The 16,821-nt window shown below is 35.6% G+C and overlaps 1 protein-coding gene across 2 annotated transcripts in view; it reads left to right on the top strand.

Moving 5' to 3' along the window:
* The first annotated feature begins 2,499 nt into the window (after nucleotides 1-2,499).
* The window catches only part of LOC150105137 (dehydrogenase/reductase SDR family protein 7-like), a 69,614-nt gene continuing 55,292 nt past the window's right edge, over nucleotides 2,500-16,821 (top strand). Inside the window, exons 1-2 of one of the 2 annotated variants that reach the window (XM_090396171.1) lie at nucleotides 2,500-2,726; nucleotides 13,326-13,515. In XM_090396171.1, coding sequence (XP_090252297.1) covers nucleotides 2,685-2,726; nucleotides 13,326-13,515 — 232 coding nt within the window. In that variant the 5' untranslated portion in view covers nucleotides 2,500-2,684. Of the gene's footprint in view, nucleotides 2,727-2,934; nucleotides 3,473-13,325; nucleotides 13,516-16,821 lie in introns of those variants that run through there. The other variant, XM_090396172.1, reaches the window with a different exon arrangement.

The following is a 16,821-nucleotide window of genomic DNA, read 5'->3' on the forward strand; positions in this document are numbered from 1 at the left end:
ATATATATATATATATATATATATATATATATATATATATATATATATATATATATATATATATATATATATATATATATATATATATATATATATATATATATATATATATTAGGATAACCAAGCAATTTTATATGCTTGGTTATTTTAGCTCCTAATCCCAAGTATGCAAACAATTAAGTTTGCGCCTGAAACAAAGTTCAAGTCTAAAGATGGTACAACACCAGGGCAACTCATTGTAAAGGTGGCTAAAGCTTTGATCACTATTCTTAGTATTTTCCCATAATGTAAAGCACATCTCACTAGAAGATGTATACTGCAATGCATTATGGGTGGGGTCACTACCCAGACCGGTTTCGACCTTTTTTGAGGTCTCCTCAGTGAGTAGCTAGACCCTAAATACCAAGGTTTTAGTAATACAAAGCCTTATCAACTTTACCTATTTAAGTTGCAACAAGGTGTATTAAGTTTTAATAAAAATCTCTGGAGGAGATATTGATGGGAATAAATTTTTAACTTGGGTATATTGTATATTAGGATAACCAAGCAATTTTATATGCTTGGTTATTTTAGCTCCTAATCCCAAGTATGCAAACAATTAAGTTTGCGCCTGAAACAAAGTTCAAGTCTAAAGATGGTACAACACCATCTTTACATTATGGGAAAATACTAAGAATAGTGATCAAAGCTTTAGCCACCTTTACAATGAGTTGCCCTGGTGTTGTACCATCTTTAGACTTGAACTTTGTTTCAGGCGCAAACTTAATTGTTTGCATACTTGGGATTAGGAGCTAAAATAACCAAGCATATAAAATTGCTTGGTTATCCTAATATACAATATACCCAAGTTAAAAATTTATTCCCATCAATATCTCCTCCAGAGATTTTTATTAAAACTTAATACACCTTGTTGCAACTTAAATAGGTAAAGTTGATAAGGCTTTGTATTACTAAAACCTTGGTATTTAGGGTCTAGCTACTCACTGAGGAGACCTCAAAAAAGGTCGAAACCGGTCTGGGTAGTGACCCCACCCATAATGCATTGCAGTATACATCTTCTAGTGAGATGTGCTTTACATTATGGGAAAATACTAAGAATAGTGATCAAAGCTTTAGCCACCTTTACAATGAGTTGCCCTGGTGTTGTACCATCTTTAGACTTGAACTTTGTTTCAGGCGCAAACTTAATTGTTTGCATACTTGGGATTAGGAGCTAAAATAACCAAGCATATAAAATTGCTTGGTTATCCTAATATACAATATACCCAAGTTAAAAATTTATTCCCATATATATATATATATATATATATATATATATATAATGGGAAGATGGAGTCAGATGATTGTGGAGTGTGCATTATCAATGATCTGTCGAAATCTATTTCCTACAGCTACGTATGCTGTTATTCTATGTGTTAACATTATAAGAGAAATTAAAGTATTAAACAAATATCATTGATTCATGGGTAATTTTCGAAGGAATATCTGCAGTCATAATATATATATTATGACTGCAGATCTGTGTGTGTGTGTGTTCACGGGCCTGGTCTGAGGGACGAAAAACCCGAGTTTTCTGGTGAAATAGCCCTCTACCTCCGTATGAGACCGGCTAACTCAACTTTGGTAGGAAGAGACCAGGACGAGAATCAAACCCAGGTCTTTCCGACCGAAGGGCTTCATCTATACCTACTGAGCTACGGAGGCTCGCTCCTTTCCAAGTGAAGGTCGTAATGTATCATCATTCTTCCAATTACTACAAAGACTCTTTAAATTTACATACTTGGAAACAAAGTTTAACGGTAGAAAGAACATCGGTGCTATAATTTTTGAATTATAGCACCGATTATAGTTCTTCTGCAATTACCATATACCTAGATATCTGGATATATTATCAAAGAGAGACATGAAAGATAAAAAAAAAAAAAAAAAGCTAACGCCTTTTATTTCCTTATAGGAGTAGGGGAGGTTTATTTGAAAGTAGGATTTTTAGATTTGGCTTTTTGAAACAATGTAGGAAAATTATCTGATGGAAGAAAGCTATCGATGAATTTCACATTATTTGATGATCCAGATATTGCCATGTACATTAATTCTACCATCATATCATTACCGAGTACCTACATATACAATATATATAGATAGAGCCGTCGTAACCAACTAAGTAACTTAGGCAGTGCCTTGGAGCGGCAAGTTTGGGGGGGACAAAAACCTGCTAATTATACAGCCATAAAACACCATTCTGTTTTATATACTAAATTTAGTTTAATCCTTTATCCAAGTGTAAGCAAACAAAGTTTGCTCCTGAAAATATCTTTAGGACTGAATATGGTGTTGTACACCATTATTTTTTGTTTCAATTTTGCATATTTTCTTGAATTTAGGAGCGGCAAACTAGTGTGCTTACCTAGGGGCTCCGTATACCCTAACAACGGTCTTACACATATAATACACAAAATTGTATTTGGCTAGTATCTGATTATTTAAGATGTTTATTTTGCATTTGTAGGTAGTGTGTATGATAAATTTTATTGCTTACAAGAAGAAACCAGTTTGACATTATGTATATTTGCTCATTTATACCATATAGTATATGCAATGCAGTGCTGACCGAATCGTAGAAAGTAATGATAAGATAAATACATATCATGTAATTGTACAGTCTCGTTCTTACTATTCGAGACGATATGGAGGAGGAGGATCTGTCTCGGTCTGACCCTGAAAACCAGGTAATTCAAAACTCCTTAGAGATGAATTTACACTAAGCGGAAATCAGTAGAGAAAAATCAAACTTTTTTCCCCCCCATTTGCCTACATTGCATAAATTCCTACAGCTACGTATGCTGTTATTCTATGTGTTAACATTATAAGAGAAATTAAAGTATTAAACAAATATCATTGATTCATGGGTAATTTTCGAAGGAAATAGCAGTTTTCAGTAGTGGCGAAATTAACCATGTTTTCGTGAAGCAGTTTTAATGTATGTGCACTTTCGACATTTCATTACCTTAGGTCACATGTTTTATATGGATTGTGATTGTAGTTGTTGAGTAATTTTAATAAACTCTGCGTTTTTTCGGTGTGCATGAGATTGAAGTGGGAAGGGACATGATTAAATAAGTGGTTCTTGGGAAAATCAATTGTGAAACTTTTTCCCCCCCATTTGCCTACATTGCATAAATGAGATACCATAATTAATATGAACATGATGCTCTAATTGAGGACTTAAGCACTGTCTGCTCGTAATGCTGATGAATTCACATTACAATTCGATGTGATTTTAAGATATCAGTCTTTGGGAGATATGCAATAGAGTAATGCTGGATTTATCTACGAATCAGTCTAGAGCTGAGTACTTCACAGTATGATGAGCTTTCAAAATATGACTTTATTTCAAGTTTTGGAATTATCAGAGTTGTAATTATCAAAGATTTATCAGAATTGGATATTAAATGAAGTTTTGGGGAAAAGAAAGGTACAGATATTAACGATTAGTGTTTATTTAATTTGTTAATTATTATTTTTTTTAAAAAATAGAATCTTCGAAAAAATTAAGAGAAATTTTAAAAGTAGATATGTCAATAGTGGTTGACATATTAAAAAAAAAGCTGGCATGGTTTTGCAGTTATTTCACTGTACTAACAGAGGAAACAAATTCAAGAGAATAAAGGAGGAGGCTCACTTAAATTCAGCTTAGCATAGTTTGGGTCCCAGAAAATCACTAATCAGCCTAACTCTCCTTTACTCCAAAATATTATGATGAACCTTCATTTCTTAGTAATATGAACATACTTGTTCCACATCCTCCAAATTGAAGATGGCACATAGGTGATCCTTACGTCTCTACTGAATTATGTATATTCTGCATGAAGGCTTTAATATTATTATCACACAATATCTTCATGGAGTCCAAGGACTTGCTTTGCAATAGTGTAGTGTGTGTTGGGAGGAGGATAATGCACACTCCACAATCATCTGACTCCATCTACCCATTAAATATAATTTTATGTGTAATTTGCATGTATTTTTGCAACAGTTAGCTGAATTTTTTCCTCTTCCAATCTCCATATGATACTCAGTCCTTATAAAATTACTCAAGTAATGGCAATCAAACCAAAGTCTTTTCCATCCCATTGATGAATATTGCATTGCCTTTAACACTGTACCATGACATACTATTTATTACCAGTGGCATCACTGAAGCTTTGTTAATGTTTTAATATCATTTTTAAATTATAATGAGCTTTCATTAATCACACAGTTATTTACATCCTAACATTTAAGACATAAATAATGAAAGTTTACTACTTTATCTGTTCTGATCAGTAAGTTTTCAGTTCTTATACTGATAATGTTCTATTTAGAGTCCTCTGTAAGGATGAGGACAGGGAGCATTGTTGGTTTGAAAAAAAAAAAAAGAAACATAAATTCTAATTATTTGTTTACAATTGGATTCCCGAAAAGCCATGGATCTGCATTTTTCCAAAATGCAGATCCATTGCTTTTCAGAAATTGAAGAAGCTATGCCAGATACAGTGTTGCACCACTGGTCACATCTTTTCCTCTTTCCTATGAGGATTTCCTCTAGCCCTTTGAATACAAATTAGTTGTTTATAAATATCAACAACTCAGCCAGCAAGTTCAGCCTGGTTAGCAATGGTTAGTATCTGCTCTCCAACCAAGAGATTACAGGGTGAAATCCTGCCATGGACGTTTGTGATTGTCTTTAGATGGGAGATGAATAGTGTGTAAGATCACTATCCCATTTATTGGGACCTGAAAATGGCTAGAAAAAGATCCATATTTGGTCTCTAAAGTAGGGTTTCCATGCTAATTATTAAATTAAACTTACCAAGAAATTATATTCTTGTTTAATTCTTTACACAAATGTAAGCAGACAAAGTTTGCATTTCCCATATACTTTGACTACTTCTGTATTAAAAAGATGTATCACCTTGGATTAGAGAAAGATGTCGGAAGTTTTTTCACTTGGTTAGACTATAAATTATATATTTAGTTTAATCCTTTATCCAAGTGTAAGCAACCAAAGTTTGCACCTGAAGTATTTTCAGGACTGGGGCAACTCATGGTAAAGGTGGTATAAGTTCTCATCACTTGCCTTAGTATCTCCCATAATGCAAAGCACATGTCCTTGCAGGCATGTAATGTATGCATTAAGCGAAGGGCCACTACCCAGACTGGCTTCGTTCGATGCAAAACTGTTGTTGCCTTTATGCAATGGAACTGTCGTATTCTCTTTCTACCGTGGAATCCTGCCAGAGCTGAGACTTAGATTGAACAACTTCATCAGAGGCAATGCCAATTCTCTTGCACATTCACACTACATAGGATGAAATGCCATACAGTCCCACTGCTGTGTTCATATTCATATTTTTCAATATGCTGTACATCTCCTGTTCATCAACCTCAATTTTGATATGCATCTCTGTCACATCCATCCATCAGTAGCTTTAACAGGCACTTAAGCACCCATAGCTTTCCAAGTGTCCTTGGACTTTCCAACCGTAATATGAGGATAAGGCAGTTACCCCTATGCTTCTAAGTATTCTTGTCTGTAAATTGCATGTGTTCTACTGGCCGATTTGTCTGTTTTGAGGGACGAAAAAACCCTCTACCTCCATAATCTCCGTCACATCAGCAACTGCAAAATCTCCATCTTGCTGATTCACCTTTGCAAAATGATCACTCAGCCTCAGCTATTTCTTTTGCATCTGCCACCTTCCTACCATGAGCATCGTTTCAAGTCATCCTACCATAGTAAATTTTTCTTTTACTTGCTACATAACAAAAAAACTCTTTTGGGTTTACTTTGGCCTGCTTAGCTCATTTTCTTTCATAATCTGGTTTGGCCTTTCTTACTATGTTAGTCACTGTTCTTAATTGCACTTTGCACTGCTTATAAGTATGCTGATAGCCTTTTTTTTTATATTCCCTCCACAGTGTTTTCTTTTTTTTGCATCTCTTGCTTTTATATCTGTACTCATCTGCTTAATCCTCAATTTATCCTCATAACCTTGGGTGTGCAGTATGATACTGCTTCTCTAAAATAGCCTCTGATCACTTGTCATGACTGGGGCAACTTGTGGTAAAGGTGGTATAAGTTCTCATCACTTGCCTTAGTATCTCCCATAATGCAAAGCACATCTCCTTGCGGACATGTATAATGCTATGCATTAAGGGACAGACCACTACCCAGACATTCTTTCCTTGCAGCTTCTCAAGCTGTGGCACTGTTCCAAGACGACTCCTAAGTCTGTCATAAATACTAGCTTTATAATTCAACATAAACTCTTTCTTGACAGAGAATTCCACATTTAGCAATTTCCTAGAACAAGACTGCACGGTCACTCTCCCTGATTGGAAGCTGAATATCTACCTTGGTTATTGTTATTATTATTATTATTATTATTCAGGCCTCCATGGAGTCAAAAGACTCATCTTGGGAGGTCCTTCCTAAGAAAAACAAAGTATCAAGACTCATCGAGGGGAGGTTCCCCCCCCCCCCCCTGAGAAACACAAAGTCTATCATACCATTCCTTAAACTCATTGACCGTTCTCACTTTCACCACTCCATCAGGCAATGCATTCCAGGGTTCAACTACCCTCCATGAAAAGAAACCACTCCTCACCCTCTTGCTCACGGTTTCCTTTCGTAACTTCCAGGAATGGCCTCTTGCCATCACTCCTTCCCTCTGTTCAACCAAGCAAAAGAACTCCGCAGTGTCAACCCTGTAACCACCTCTCAACAGCTTAAAAGTCTCAATCATGTCACCTCTCCTTCTTCTATCCACCAAACTCTGCAATCCACATTCCCTTAGCCGATCCTCATAACTAACATGGTACAGTCCTGAAACCATCTTTGTTATCTGCCTTTGTACCCTTTCCACAGTTAATTTATCCCCTTCAAATCCTGGGGACCAAATCTGAGAACAATAGTCTAAGTGTGGTCTGATCAGAGACTTATACAATAGGAATGATAACCATTTTATCTCTGCAGATCAGTTCTTCTCATTATTGCAGCAATCCTCCACCAATCCTGATAAGCCTGCATGTCTATTCATCTTCCAAGTCAAAACCACATGGTCACTCTCTTTCCAACTGGTGGGAGAGATGTCATCTCACTTATTATCAGCTCTTCTAACGCTATGACCAAATGAACCTCTTGCTCTCTCTATTACATGTTGCCTAAGACATTTGTCCCTTAAGAATTCTAGAAATTCCATTCCCTTATTGCTACATGCATCTTCCTTTATACTACTCTAGTTAAAATCTCCCATAACAATCATTCTACTTGCACTTGCCAAACTTAACTGTCTAAACATCTCCTGGTCCCCACCCTCTGTGCTCCTGGGTCTGTAGCAACACCCCACTAAATATCCTATCTTGCCCACCTCTACCTCACACCATATGCTTTCAATATCATTAGTGTCACTGCCTTCCAAAGCCTCCACTCTTAGAGGACATAGGTCATCACTTATCATAAGCAGTACTCCACCTCCACATTTTCCTTTCCTATCCTGCCGAAAAATGCTGTATCCAGTGACTTTTATTTCTATTATTATATCCTCTTCTGTCAACCACGTTTCAGTGATCCCAATAATTTTTGGCCAGGCTGATGCTATCTGCGCCACCAATTCCGCTCCCTTATTCTGGATACTCCTGGCATTAGTATAAAATATATAAATGCCATTGTTTCTATACCCAGCATTATCCCCTCTAGACTCCACTGGGTTCAGTGTTACCAGATGTCGTCCCCCTTCTCCCAAGTACCCATTCCCACAAGAGGCCACCCCTGCTACCATCCTCCCTGGGACACACTGACTCGTTCAGAACAGCAATCTCTCCAGATGCCTACGTCCTTCCTCATTCAAATGTAAGTGGTCTCTCGCATACAATTCCTCTCTGCTCTCAAATGCACTCCAAGCATCCACATATTCCAGTCCTCTCTTGTCACACATTCTAGCTATTATGTCGTTCAATATTACTGCTCTTCTTCTCAGCTCGTCATTATCATACCTAGGCAACACGCACACTATCTTTCCTCTCTCTGTCTTCTTCCGTACAGCCTCGAGCAAAAATCTCATATCTCTCACTGCCGGACTTACATTACCACTCAAGTCATTTGTTCCTACCATCACAATCATTTCATCCACCCTTTCACCTCTCTTAATTGCCATAGCCACTCTTTCTATCGTTCCTCCTGGCAAACACTCTTCACGCATCCTATTTTGAACACCATAGATCATTGAGTCCCCATACATTATACCTATTACCATTCCCTCTCTCCTATTGTTTCCATTCTCTCCTCTTCTTTCATTCCCACATGTCTCTCTCATCCCCTCTCCTCTACTGCTCCTATTCCCTCTTCTAGCATTCCCATACCTCTCTCTCATTCCCTCTCTCCTTAAACTTATAGATAAATCTTCTGATGTTGTTACCAAATCCAACATTCTCAAATCCCTAGTCCCCCTCTATAATACATGGTTTCAGGTAATTATCCCTTATCAACTGTATAAATTCCACTTCCATCTTGCCTTGCCCCCCTTTCCTTCCTCCAATCTATCCCCATAGTTAAAGTTTCCCATACTAATTGTTTGGCCTGCATTCATTGTGCTAAATCTGCCAATACATTGCATTTACGTCTTCCTATGGATCCCATAGTCTATAGCAGCAACCAATAATATATCATCTGATTGGTCTCCATCTCACACTAGACAGCCTCAAATGAACCATCTTCCCCACACTAATCCTCTAACTTTGTTGGTTGTAATTCTTCAGGAGATGGATACCCATCTCCTGTTCTATTCCCTCTATCCTCCTTGAAAATACAATACCTTTATGTTCTATCCCTGTAACTATATCATTTTCTGTCAACCAGGTCTCACTGATGCCTATAATTTTTGACCAAGTTGAGCTGACTATTGCATATTCTGCATGTCACTTGTTTATTTAGCAATTCCTTTAACTTTTAATCTTTAGTAGTTTTTTGCATTGTAGTATACTTCAAGATGGTGAAATAAAACAACTAAACCGGTATTATATTCATTAAGTTAAGCAACAGGCAAGTTAGCTAAGACATCATTAAATAACTGATATGTATTTGTATACTCTCTAAGGATACATACGATATTATGATAATTCTACATGAAAAAATTACATCATTAATAACTGCCCATCAAGAATTTTTGTCCAAATTAAACTGTAATCTATCAGAACTCCAATATTGTCAGACCTTTCCACTCCATCTTGATCTTCCTCTGGTCATTTTCCAGCCATCCTAGAAAAAACTTTGTTTTTCTAACCTGTCCTTTCCATTCTCTTTAAGTGACCATATTACCTGAGATTAGCTCTTTTGACACATTCAACATAATATAATATATATTATGTTGAATAATATAAAGTTCTTTCCAATATCCCCATTTTTAATATGATTCTGCCACTAATATCAATTTATTCTCCTAATTTTTCTCAGATCTTTCATATTTGTTGTCTTTAGTCTTTGATCAAGTGTTTTTTTTCTAAACCAGTTCTCAGATTCATAGGTTAAAATTGGCTTGAATGCTGTCTTGTATTAAAGCTAGTTTAGTGTTTGACTAATTTCTCTGTTATTCCATATAAATTTATTTAGTTGACTTCTTATCATAGCAGCTTTGCTTAGCTGAAATGGTTCTAATGCTAATATAATACAGTAAAACCTCAATATAACGGACTAATTCTGGCGAGGAGATGTCTGTTAAATCGGAAAGTCCATTATATAATAAAGTAGATTTTCTGAATGTGTATGTTAAAAAACTGACAAATTAGCTAATTTACATGTTTTTACTTATGTAGAAACTTTTATGTAATTAATATTAAGTACTGTATCTATGAAAAGTTTAATTTCACAGAAACATTTTCTATATGTATTGCTTATAACCTCACCGTGGTTTTGAGACTCTAAAAAACAAGTCTGCGATCTATATCGAAATAAATAAACATTTTTCCAAAAATAAGCTTTACATACTACAGTGTTTTTCCAACATATGATGTCCTATTCACCAAAATTTGTTAAAAATAACAGGAAATTAATAACAAAAAAAAACCTGTTAATTTAATTATAAGCAAATCTTGGTTAAAAGCATTTTAAAATTAACAGGGTGTTAATTTTCACATGTGACATATGGACTGGAAATTTTGTCCTTTAAATCCGAAGTCTGTAAAATCGAGGGTTTACTGTATTTGAAATAAGTTAACATGTGCACATGATTCATGTTAAATATGATGGCTAACGATGTGATGTGCAGAGTGTCAGAGATCTGTGTATGCCAGGTTTTTAATGAAAGATGACCATATCTAATGTAGAATCATACCTACATTAACAACATTTCTTGTTACATTGATTACATTTTTTTAAAATTTCTAATGACTTTTAATTCAGTGCTCTGATGAAGAAATTGTAATCAATGTAGATAATTTCTGTATGCTTGTATTTAACTGGAGATATGCAACTATTTGCAGATGTTGTAAATTGGGGAAGACATTGATGAATCAAGCAGATGGTGTGTCCTTACAGGAGGACTTCAGTAGATTGTATGAGTTGGCAAATAAGTGGAGCTTTCAGTTCAAAAGTTGCAAAATTTGAGGTTCTGAAATTTAGGCAACAAAGGGATGTAAATTATACGCTTGGTGGGGAAATAATGAAGGCATTAAAGGAGACAAGAGATCTTTGAGTGGTGCAGACAAAGTTCTGAGGTTCAGGAGTGTTGCATTGTGGAAGTTAAGTTATCACATTAGATTATGGCAGTGATGTGGAGGACCAAAATGCAGAAATACAGAGGTCATGGTGCTATTGTTCAAGGCCACAAATCAGGCTTTATATGGATTATCGCATGATGATTTGGGAAGATTTTGTGTGTTGGAGAATATATTAGAAAGGGTCTAGAGCAGCTTGAGCAAAGTAATAACTGGCTTTTGGAGCATAGGAATGAAGACAGATTGAGGGATATATTTTTGTTTGCCTTCTTTTTTAAACATGAGTTTTTCCACAAAGCCAGCAAACCAGCCAGAAGAATGAATGAACACACACACAATATACTGACTTTATATTCTTTGGTTGTAATTATAACCAACTTTTTGTATATTCAGTATTTCCCATTCCTTTTATCTCCAGGGAAGATTTCTACATTCTTCAGAAATGTATGTGTTGTGTTTTGTCCAATATGCAAGTTAGTTTCTTTTTCTGTTCTCCTAAGGACAACAGACTCTTGAATGAGAAACTTTTGTTCTCATTCAAGAGTCTACAAAGTGCCATTGTCTCATACTTTAGCTAAACAGAAAAATCGGTTAGTGTTCGGAATAGAGAGGAGCACTAAGACTATGATTTTTACCAAGAATTACTGTGCAAGTTCATTCTTGCACAGTAAGTAATTTTCATCTCATCAGAGTTCACAGCCATTTTTATGCTAGAAAAAGCTGTAAAGCACTTCTCCATAAAATTAATTTTAACAAAAATGATTGTCATCTGGTTTCTTTCTAGTTGTTAGTTTTGAATTAGTTTGTTAACTTTACCACATCAGTGTTAATTTATTTTCTTTTATAAACCAAATATTATCCTTTTCTAGCTTAAGCCTATTTGGAAAATCAGACTAAGTTCATCTGCACCTTCACATGTGTTATATCATTGATATATGAATTTAAATTATAGTTCATCTGTTTCTAAACTATGTTTTCTGTTTTGTTAGTACTGAAGATGGCCATGAGACAGCCAAAAATGTCACTAAAAATATTCTGCAAGTTCTCATATTAAATATTATTATTAACATCTGACCTCCATAGAGTCAGAGACTCATTGTGGGAGGTACACACTATTGCACAGTGCTCATCCAACCTTGCTTTAAACTGATTCAATATATCTACATTTACAAGACACTCAGGCAATGCATTCCACTTACCAACCACTCTCCATGCAAAGAATCTTCTCCTCACTCCTCTGCTCACACCCTCCTTATACAGTTTCTGGCAATGGCCTCTTGTTCTACCTCCCCCTCTCCCATTCTATGAAAAATCTCTTTCATGTCAACTTGATAACAACCCCTGACTAGCTTATATGTCTCAATCATATCCCCCTGCCTCTCTTCCTCCTATTCATGAGGCTCTGCAACCAACATTCTCTCAATCTGTCCTCGTACTCCACATTCCAAAGACCACTGACCACCTTTGGAATGTAGAGTATGAGGACTTTCCAACATATCCTCATCACCATGGAAACCTGGTGACCAAATTAGTGCACAATAATCCATATGAAGCCTGAGGCTTTATACAATGGCATCACAGCCTCTCTATTTCTGCATATCAGGGTCCTCTGCACCATTCCCATTATCCGATGTGACCTCTTCACAACTTGTGCAATGTGGCCTCTGAATTTCACATCCTTGTCCACCATCACTCTTAGATCTCTCATCTCCTATACTTTCTTTATAGTTTCCCCACCAAGTGTATACTTTGCATTCCATCGTTGCTTACCAAATCTCACAACCTTACACTTGGCAACACTGAACTGACAGTTTTTTAAATTTGTCTTCCTTATACTTCAAATTTCAATGTACTTTTTTATGTCCAATCCGTTTGTTTATTTTTTCTCAGATTTTTATTCTTGTTCTTTACTTATAATCAGGATTGTACTTATTCATTATTAATTTATTTACATATTCCATATCATTTTCATTTATTGTCATTAACATTACACTCATTGACTATTAATATATTTTCTTTCATCATGTTTTACACCAGCTTCAATAAATCTTAACTTCTAGGAAACTACATCAAGATTTTCCTACCAAAACAGAAAAGGAAATGATTTATGATCGCCTTCATTAATGGTTTTTAATACTTTCTTAATTTAAAGAGAGTTATAGCCAAAAAAAAAACATTTAATTTGTGAGGTGTCCCATATAATAAAGCTTTGCTTTTTACTTTGTAGGAATTATTATTAATGTAGTGTTCTTATACAAGAATTACTCTATAAGAAATCTTATTAACATGATAAACACAATAGGCTCTTACTAAGTAGCATAACTAGCTAATTTTCATGCAAATCACTAATGCTTTTTATTAAACTCAGGAAAAATGAGAGCATCTGTGATGTGAATTATCTAAATTTTCTGAGAGCTAAAACCAAAATGTAATATTTTTCTAAGCTAAATAATCACTATATTAACTATTATATTGTATTGGTGACCTCTTTTTAATATTGCAGGAGTTAAATTTATCCATTCCTATATAAAGTGCAGCAATTTTATTTTTGAATATCATATTTATTTTATTTGCAGTTCGTCATGACACTGTCTAACCTAAAATTTTGGCTTCGATTAATAATTGGAGCAATTGCACTTCCTGTTGCATTTCCATGGCTTGTGTACTATTTGTACAAAACTACATTAAAGAATTTTGTCCATAAAAGCACTACTCTTCGAGATAAAGTTGTATTAATTACAGGTGCCAGTTCTGGTCTTGGTGAAGGTAAGGTAATCAGAATGGGATTCATTATTATCAACAAAAAAAGTCTGTATTGACATGTTAATCTTTAAAGTATTCTATAGTTTTCATAATGCATTAAAGTATTTCTCATATCTTAATATTAAAAAGCATTTTTATAATTGAAATATTATTAGTGGAATCCATATGACGTAACAATGAAACAAATGGTTGTCTTAGGGCAGTCAGTCAAATGCACAGATTGTATATATGAAATCAAACTTAATATATTGCCTTAAAAAAAAAAATGCTGATTTTTTTATTTTTTTAATAAATTAACACATTTTATGGACTAAATAATATCGTGTGTTAAACATTATATAAATACAGTTTTGTGAAGGGTAGATCATGCCTCAGTAACTTGCTCACGTTTTATAACACAGTGACGGCTGAACTGGATAAGGGTAATGGATTTACAGTGATACTGCTGGACCTTGCTAAGGACTTTGACAGGATACCACATGGAATTCTAATCAGCATACTTCAGCATATGGGGATGGATAGGAGGGTGGTTGATGGAGAGATATCAGAGAGTAGTTTATTCAGGAGTAGAGTCCAAAAGACGGCCTGTGACTAGTAGTATGCTGCAGGGTTCTGTTCTGTTCTTGGACCACTACTATTTAACTTGTTCATTAACGATATAGGAAAGGATCTGAGAGGAACTGTTCATTTGTTTGCTGATGATGCAAAGTTGGGTAGAGCAATAGTGAATGCACATGATGTCAAAATTTTGCAGGATGATTTGGATAGATTGGAGGACTGGACTAAGGAGAATGGATGTCAATTTAATGTGGCAAAGTGTAAGGTTATGCGTTTTGGGGTGAAAAGATTAGCAGCAGTATACCACATTGGTGGAACTGTACTCCAGGAGATTGACGAGGCCAGGTATTTAGGAGCGTTGGTAGATATTGAGTTGAAGTTTAGGTGGCACATCGCAAAAGCGGCTAAATCAGCTCATCAAATCACTTGGTTACTGAAGAATACTTTGATAAGCAGAGACAAGCAAGTTATCGTTCCTCTGTATCGAGCCTTGATAAGACCCCATCTAGACTACTGTGCCCAGATCTGGGCTCCAGGGTTTCTTCTTGACGGGGAAGAGGTGGAAAGGATCCAGAGGCGAGTGACTAAGATGATAGCAGGTCTATGGAATGAACCTTATGAGAATTGAAGATTTGTGGGTTGCAGAAATTGGTTGATAGGCAGAAAAGGGGTGATATGATTGAGACATTCAAATTACTGAAGGGTTTCTATAAGATTAATTCAGAGGATATTTTTCAGAACAGGACAGGTGGTGGGAGGACTAGGGGCCATCCATGGAAACTGGGCAAGAGTGTTAGAACTAGGTTTTTTACTTGGAGAGTGGTGAATGAGTGGAATAAGCTGCGAGTCTGTTGTGGGTGCCATGACTGTGAATGAGTTCAAGGCAGAGTATGATAGATACTGTGTGGATGTTGAATAGTTGTTTACTTGACATGATGTTTAGGGTCTCCCTTGATGAGTCTAAGGACTTCTTGGAGTTGCCTGTAATAATAATAATAAATCTATTTGCAAATAAGTAGCCTTTGGAACAAGTGGTTTTCTATCTGAGCAAATTTTAAATAGCAGCTCAGCTTTACCATGCTGATAAGTATCTCCTTAACAGTATTATTATTATTTTCCTAATCTCCATGGAGTCACAAGACTCATTGTGGGAAGTCAACACAAAGTCTATCATAGCACTCCTTAAACTCATCCACTGTCTGCACATTCACCATTCTTTCAGGCAATGCATTCCATGCTGCTATCACTCTCCATGCAAAATACTTGCTTCTTATCCTTTTACTCATCATTCCCTTTTGCAACTTCCAGGGATGGTCCCTTTTCCTTACTCCTTCCCCTCGTTCTACCATATGAAAAACACTTCAACACTTAAATGTTCAGATCATATCCCCCACCACCACCACACACACACCTTTGTCTTCTGTCCTCTAAACTGCAGTCTGCATGCCTTCAATCTGTCCTCATAATCAGCATTGTACAGTTCTAATATCATTTTTGTTATCCATTTCTGCACCCTCTTCAAGATTACTTCATCCCCTTTAAATCTCCATGAACAGATCCGAGCACAGAAATCTAGATGTGTCTGATCAAAGCTTTATGCAATGGGACAACATACTTTAATCTCTCACAATGTTCTCCTCAACATTGCAGCAGTTCTCTATGATGTCCTCACATCCTTTGCAGTATGACCTCAGAACTTCAAATCTCTATCCACAAGCACGCTGAGATCCCTGGCTTCTTCCAGTTTGACTCCAAGTGAGTATGAAGCATTCCATCTGTGGATTCAAATTTTAAAACCTTACATTTAGTTGCATTAAACTGACATCCCCATTCATTTTCCTAGCAACAGAAAACTTAGGTCTGAAGAGAAAATGGATTAGAAAAAGAAGACTATCTACAAAACTGCAGAGAAATAGAAAACCTAACGAAAACCAAGACAGCTACTAGCATAAGAAAATCCCAGGACAGTAGAAACATAAATGGATTATAAGAGAGATACAGTAATGCTATAGCAAAAATAGAAGTAAGATAGAAGTAAGGGGTGGGGAGTAAAAAGAGAAAGATGAAACATTTTTGTGACAAAATGAGAGAAAGATATATCAGAGCCGCAACTAAAAACTTATACTCTTAAATCAATAAACTACATGGCATAAAGAAATAAAATGCAAAAATACAAACAGTTGCCTTAGAAAAATAGGTAATCTATTTTCAGAATCTCTTATCATCAAATTCCTGATATGTACCCTCAGAGGATGTACAGAATATTACAATAGTACCACATGAAATAGTTAAAACACAATTACGAGTACACACGTGGAAAGGCTTATGTGTTCACAGTACATGTTATTTATTTTCACGGTATCGATGACAACACAGAATGATAAGAAAATAATATTTATTAATTTATTTTGCTGGTATTATATCCAGCATCTTCAGAACACAAGAACAGTTTGTCACAGTATGTGAAACAACAACAATTTGGTATAACAGTGGGACTAGTTTAGAAATATTGTAATGGACAACACAAGGAACTAAAGCCCTAATTAGGTGCCATCTGTGTTGGAAAAAGAGAGAAAACAAATATTAATTAGATCTTAAAAGACCGTTTCCCAGATTTTTGGTAAATTTATACATCCATACTTGATGAGGTTTGGAGTATGTTTTAAAGCTTCTGTTGATTCCAAAAACAATCTCTCTGACTTATAATGACTTCTCTGTAGCACTTTCGTTTTCTTCCAATTGATTTTGTGT

Source organism: Typopeltis vanoorti, chromosome 7 (assembly GCF_054136105.1).
Source record: "Typopeltis vanoorti isolate ZY-2024b chromosome 7, IOZ_Tvanoo_1.0, whole genome shotgun sequence".
Classification (NCBI taxonomy): domain Eukaryota; kingdom Metazoa; phylum Arthropoda; class Arachnida; order Uropygi; family Thelyphonidae; genus Typopeltis; species Typopeltis vanoorti.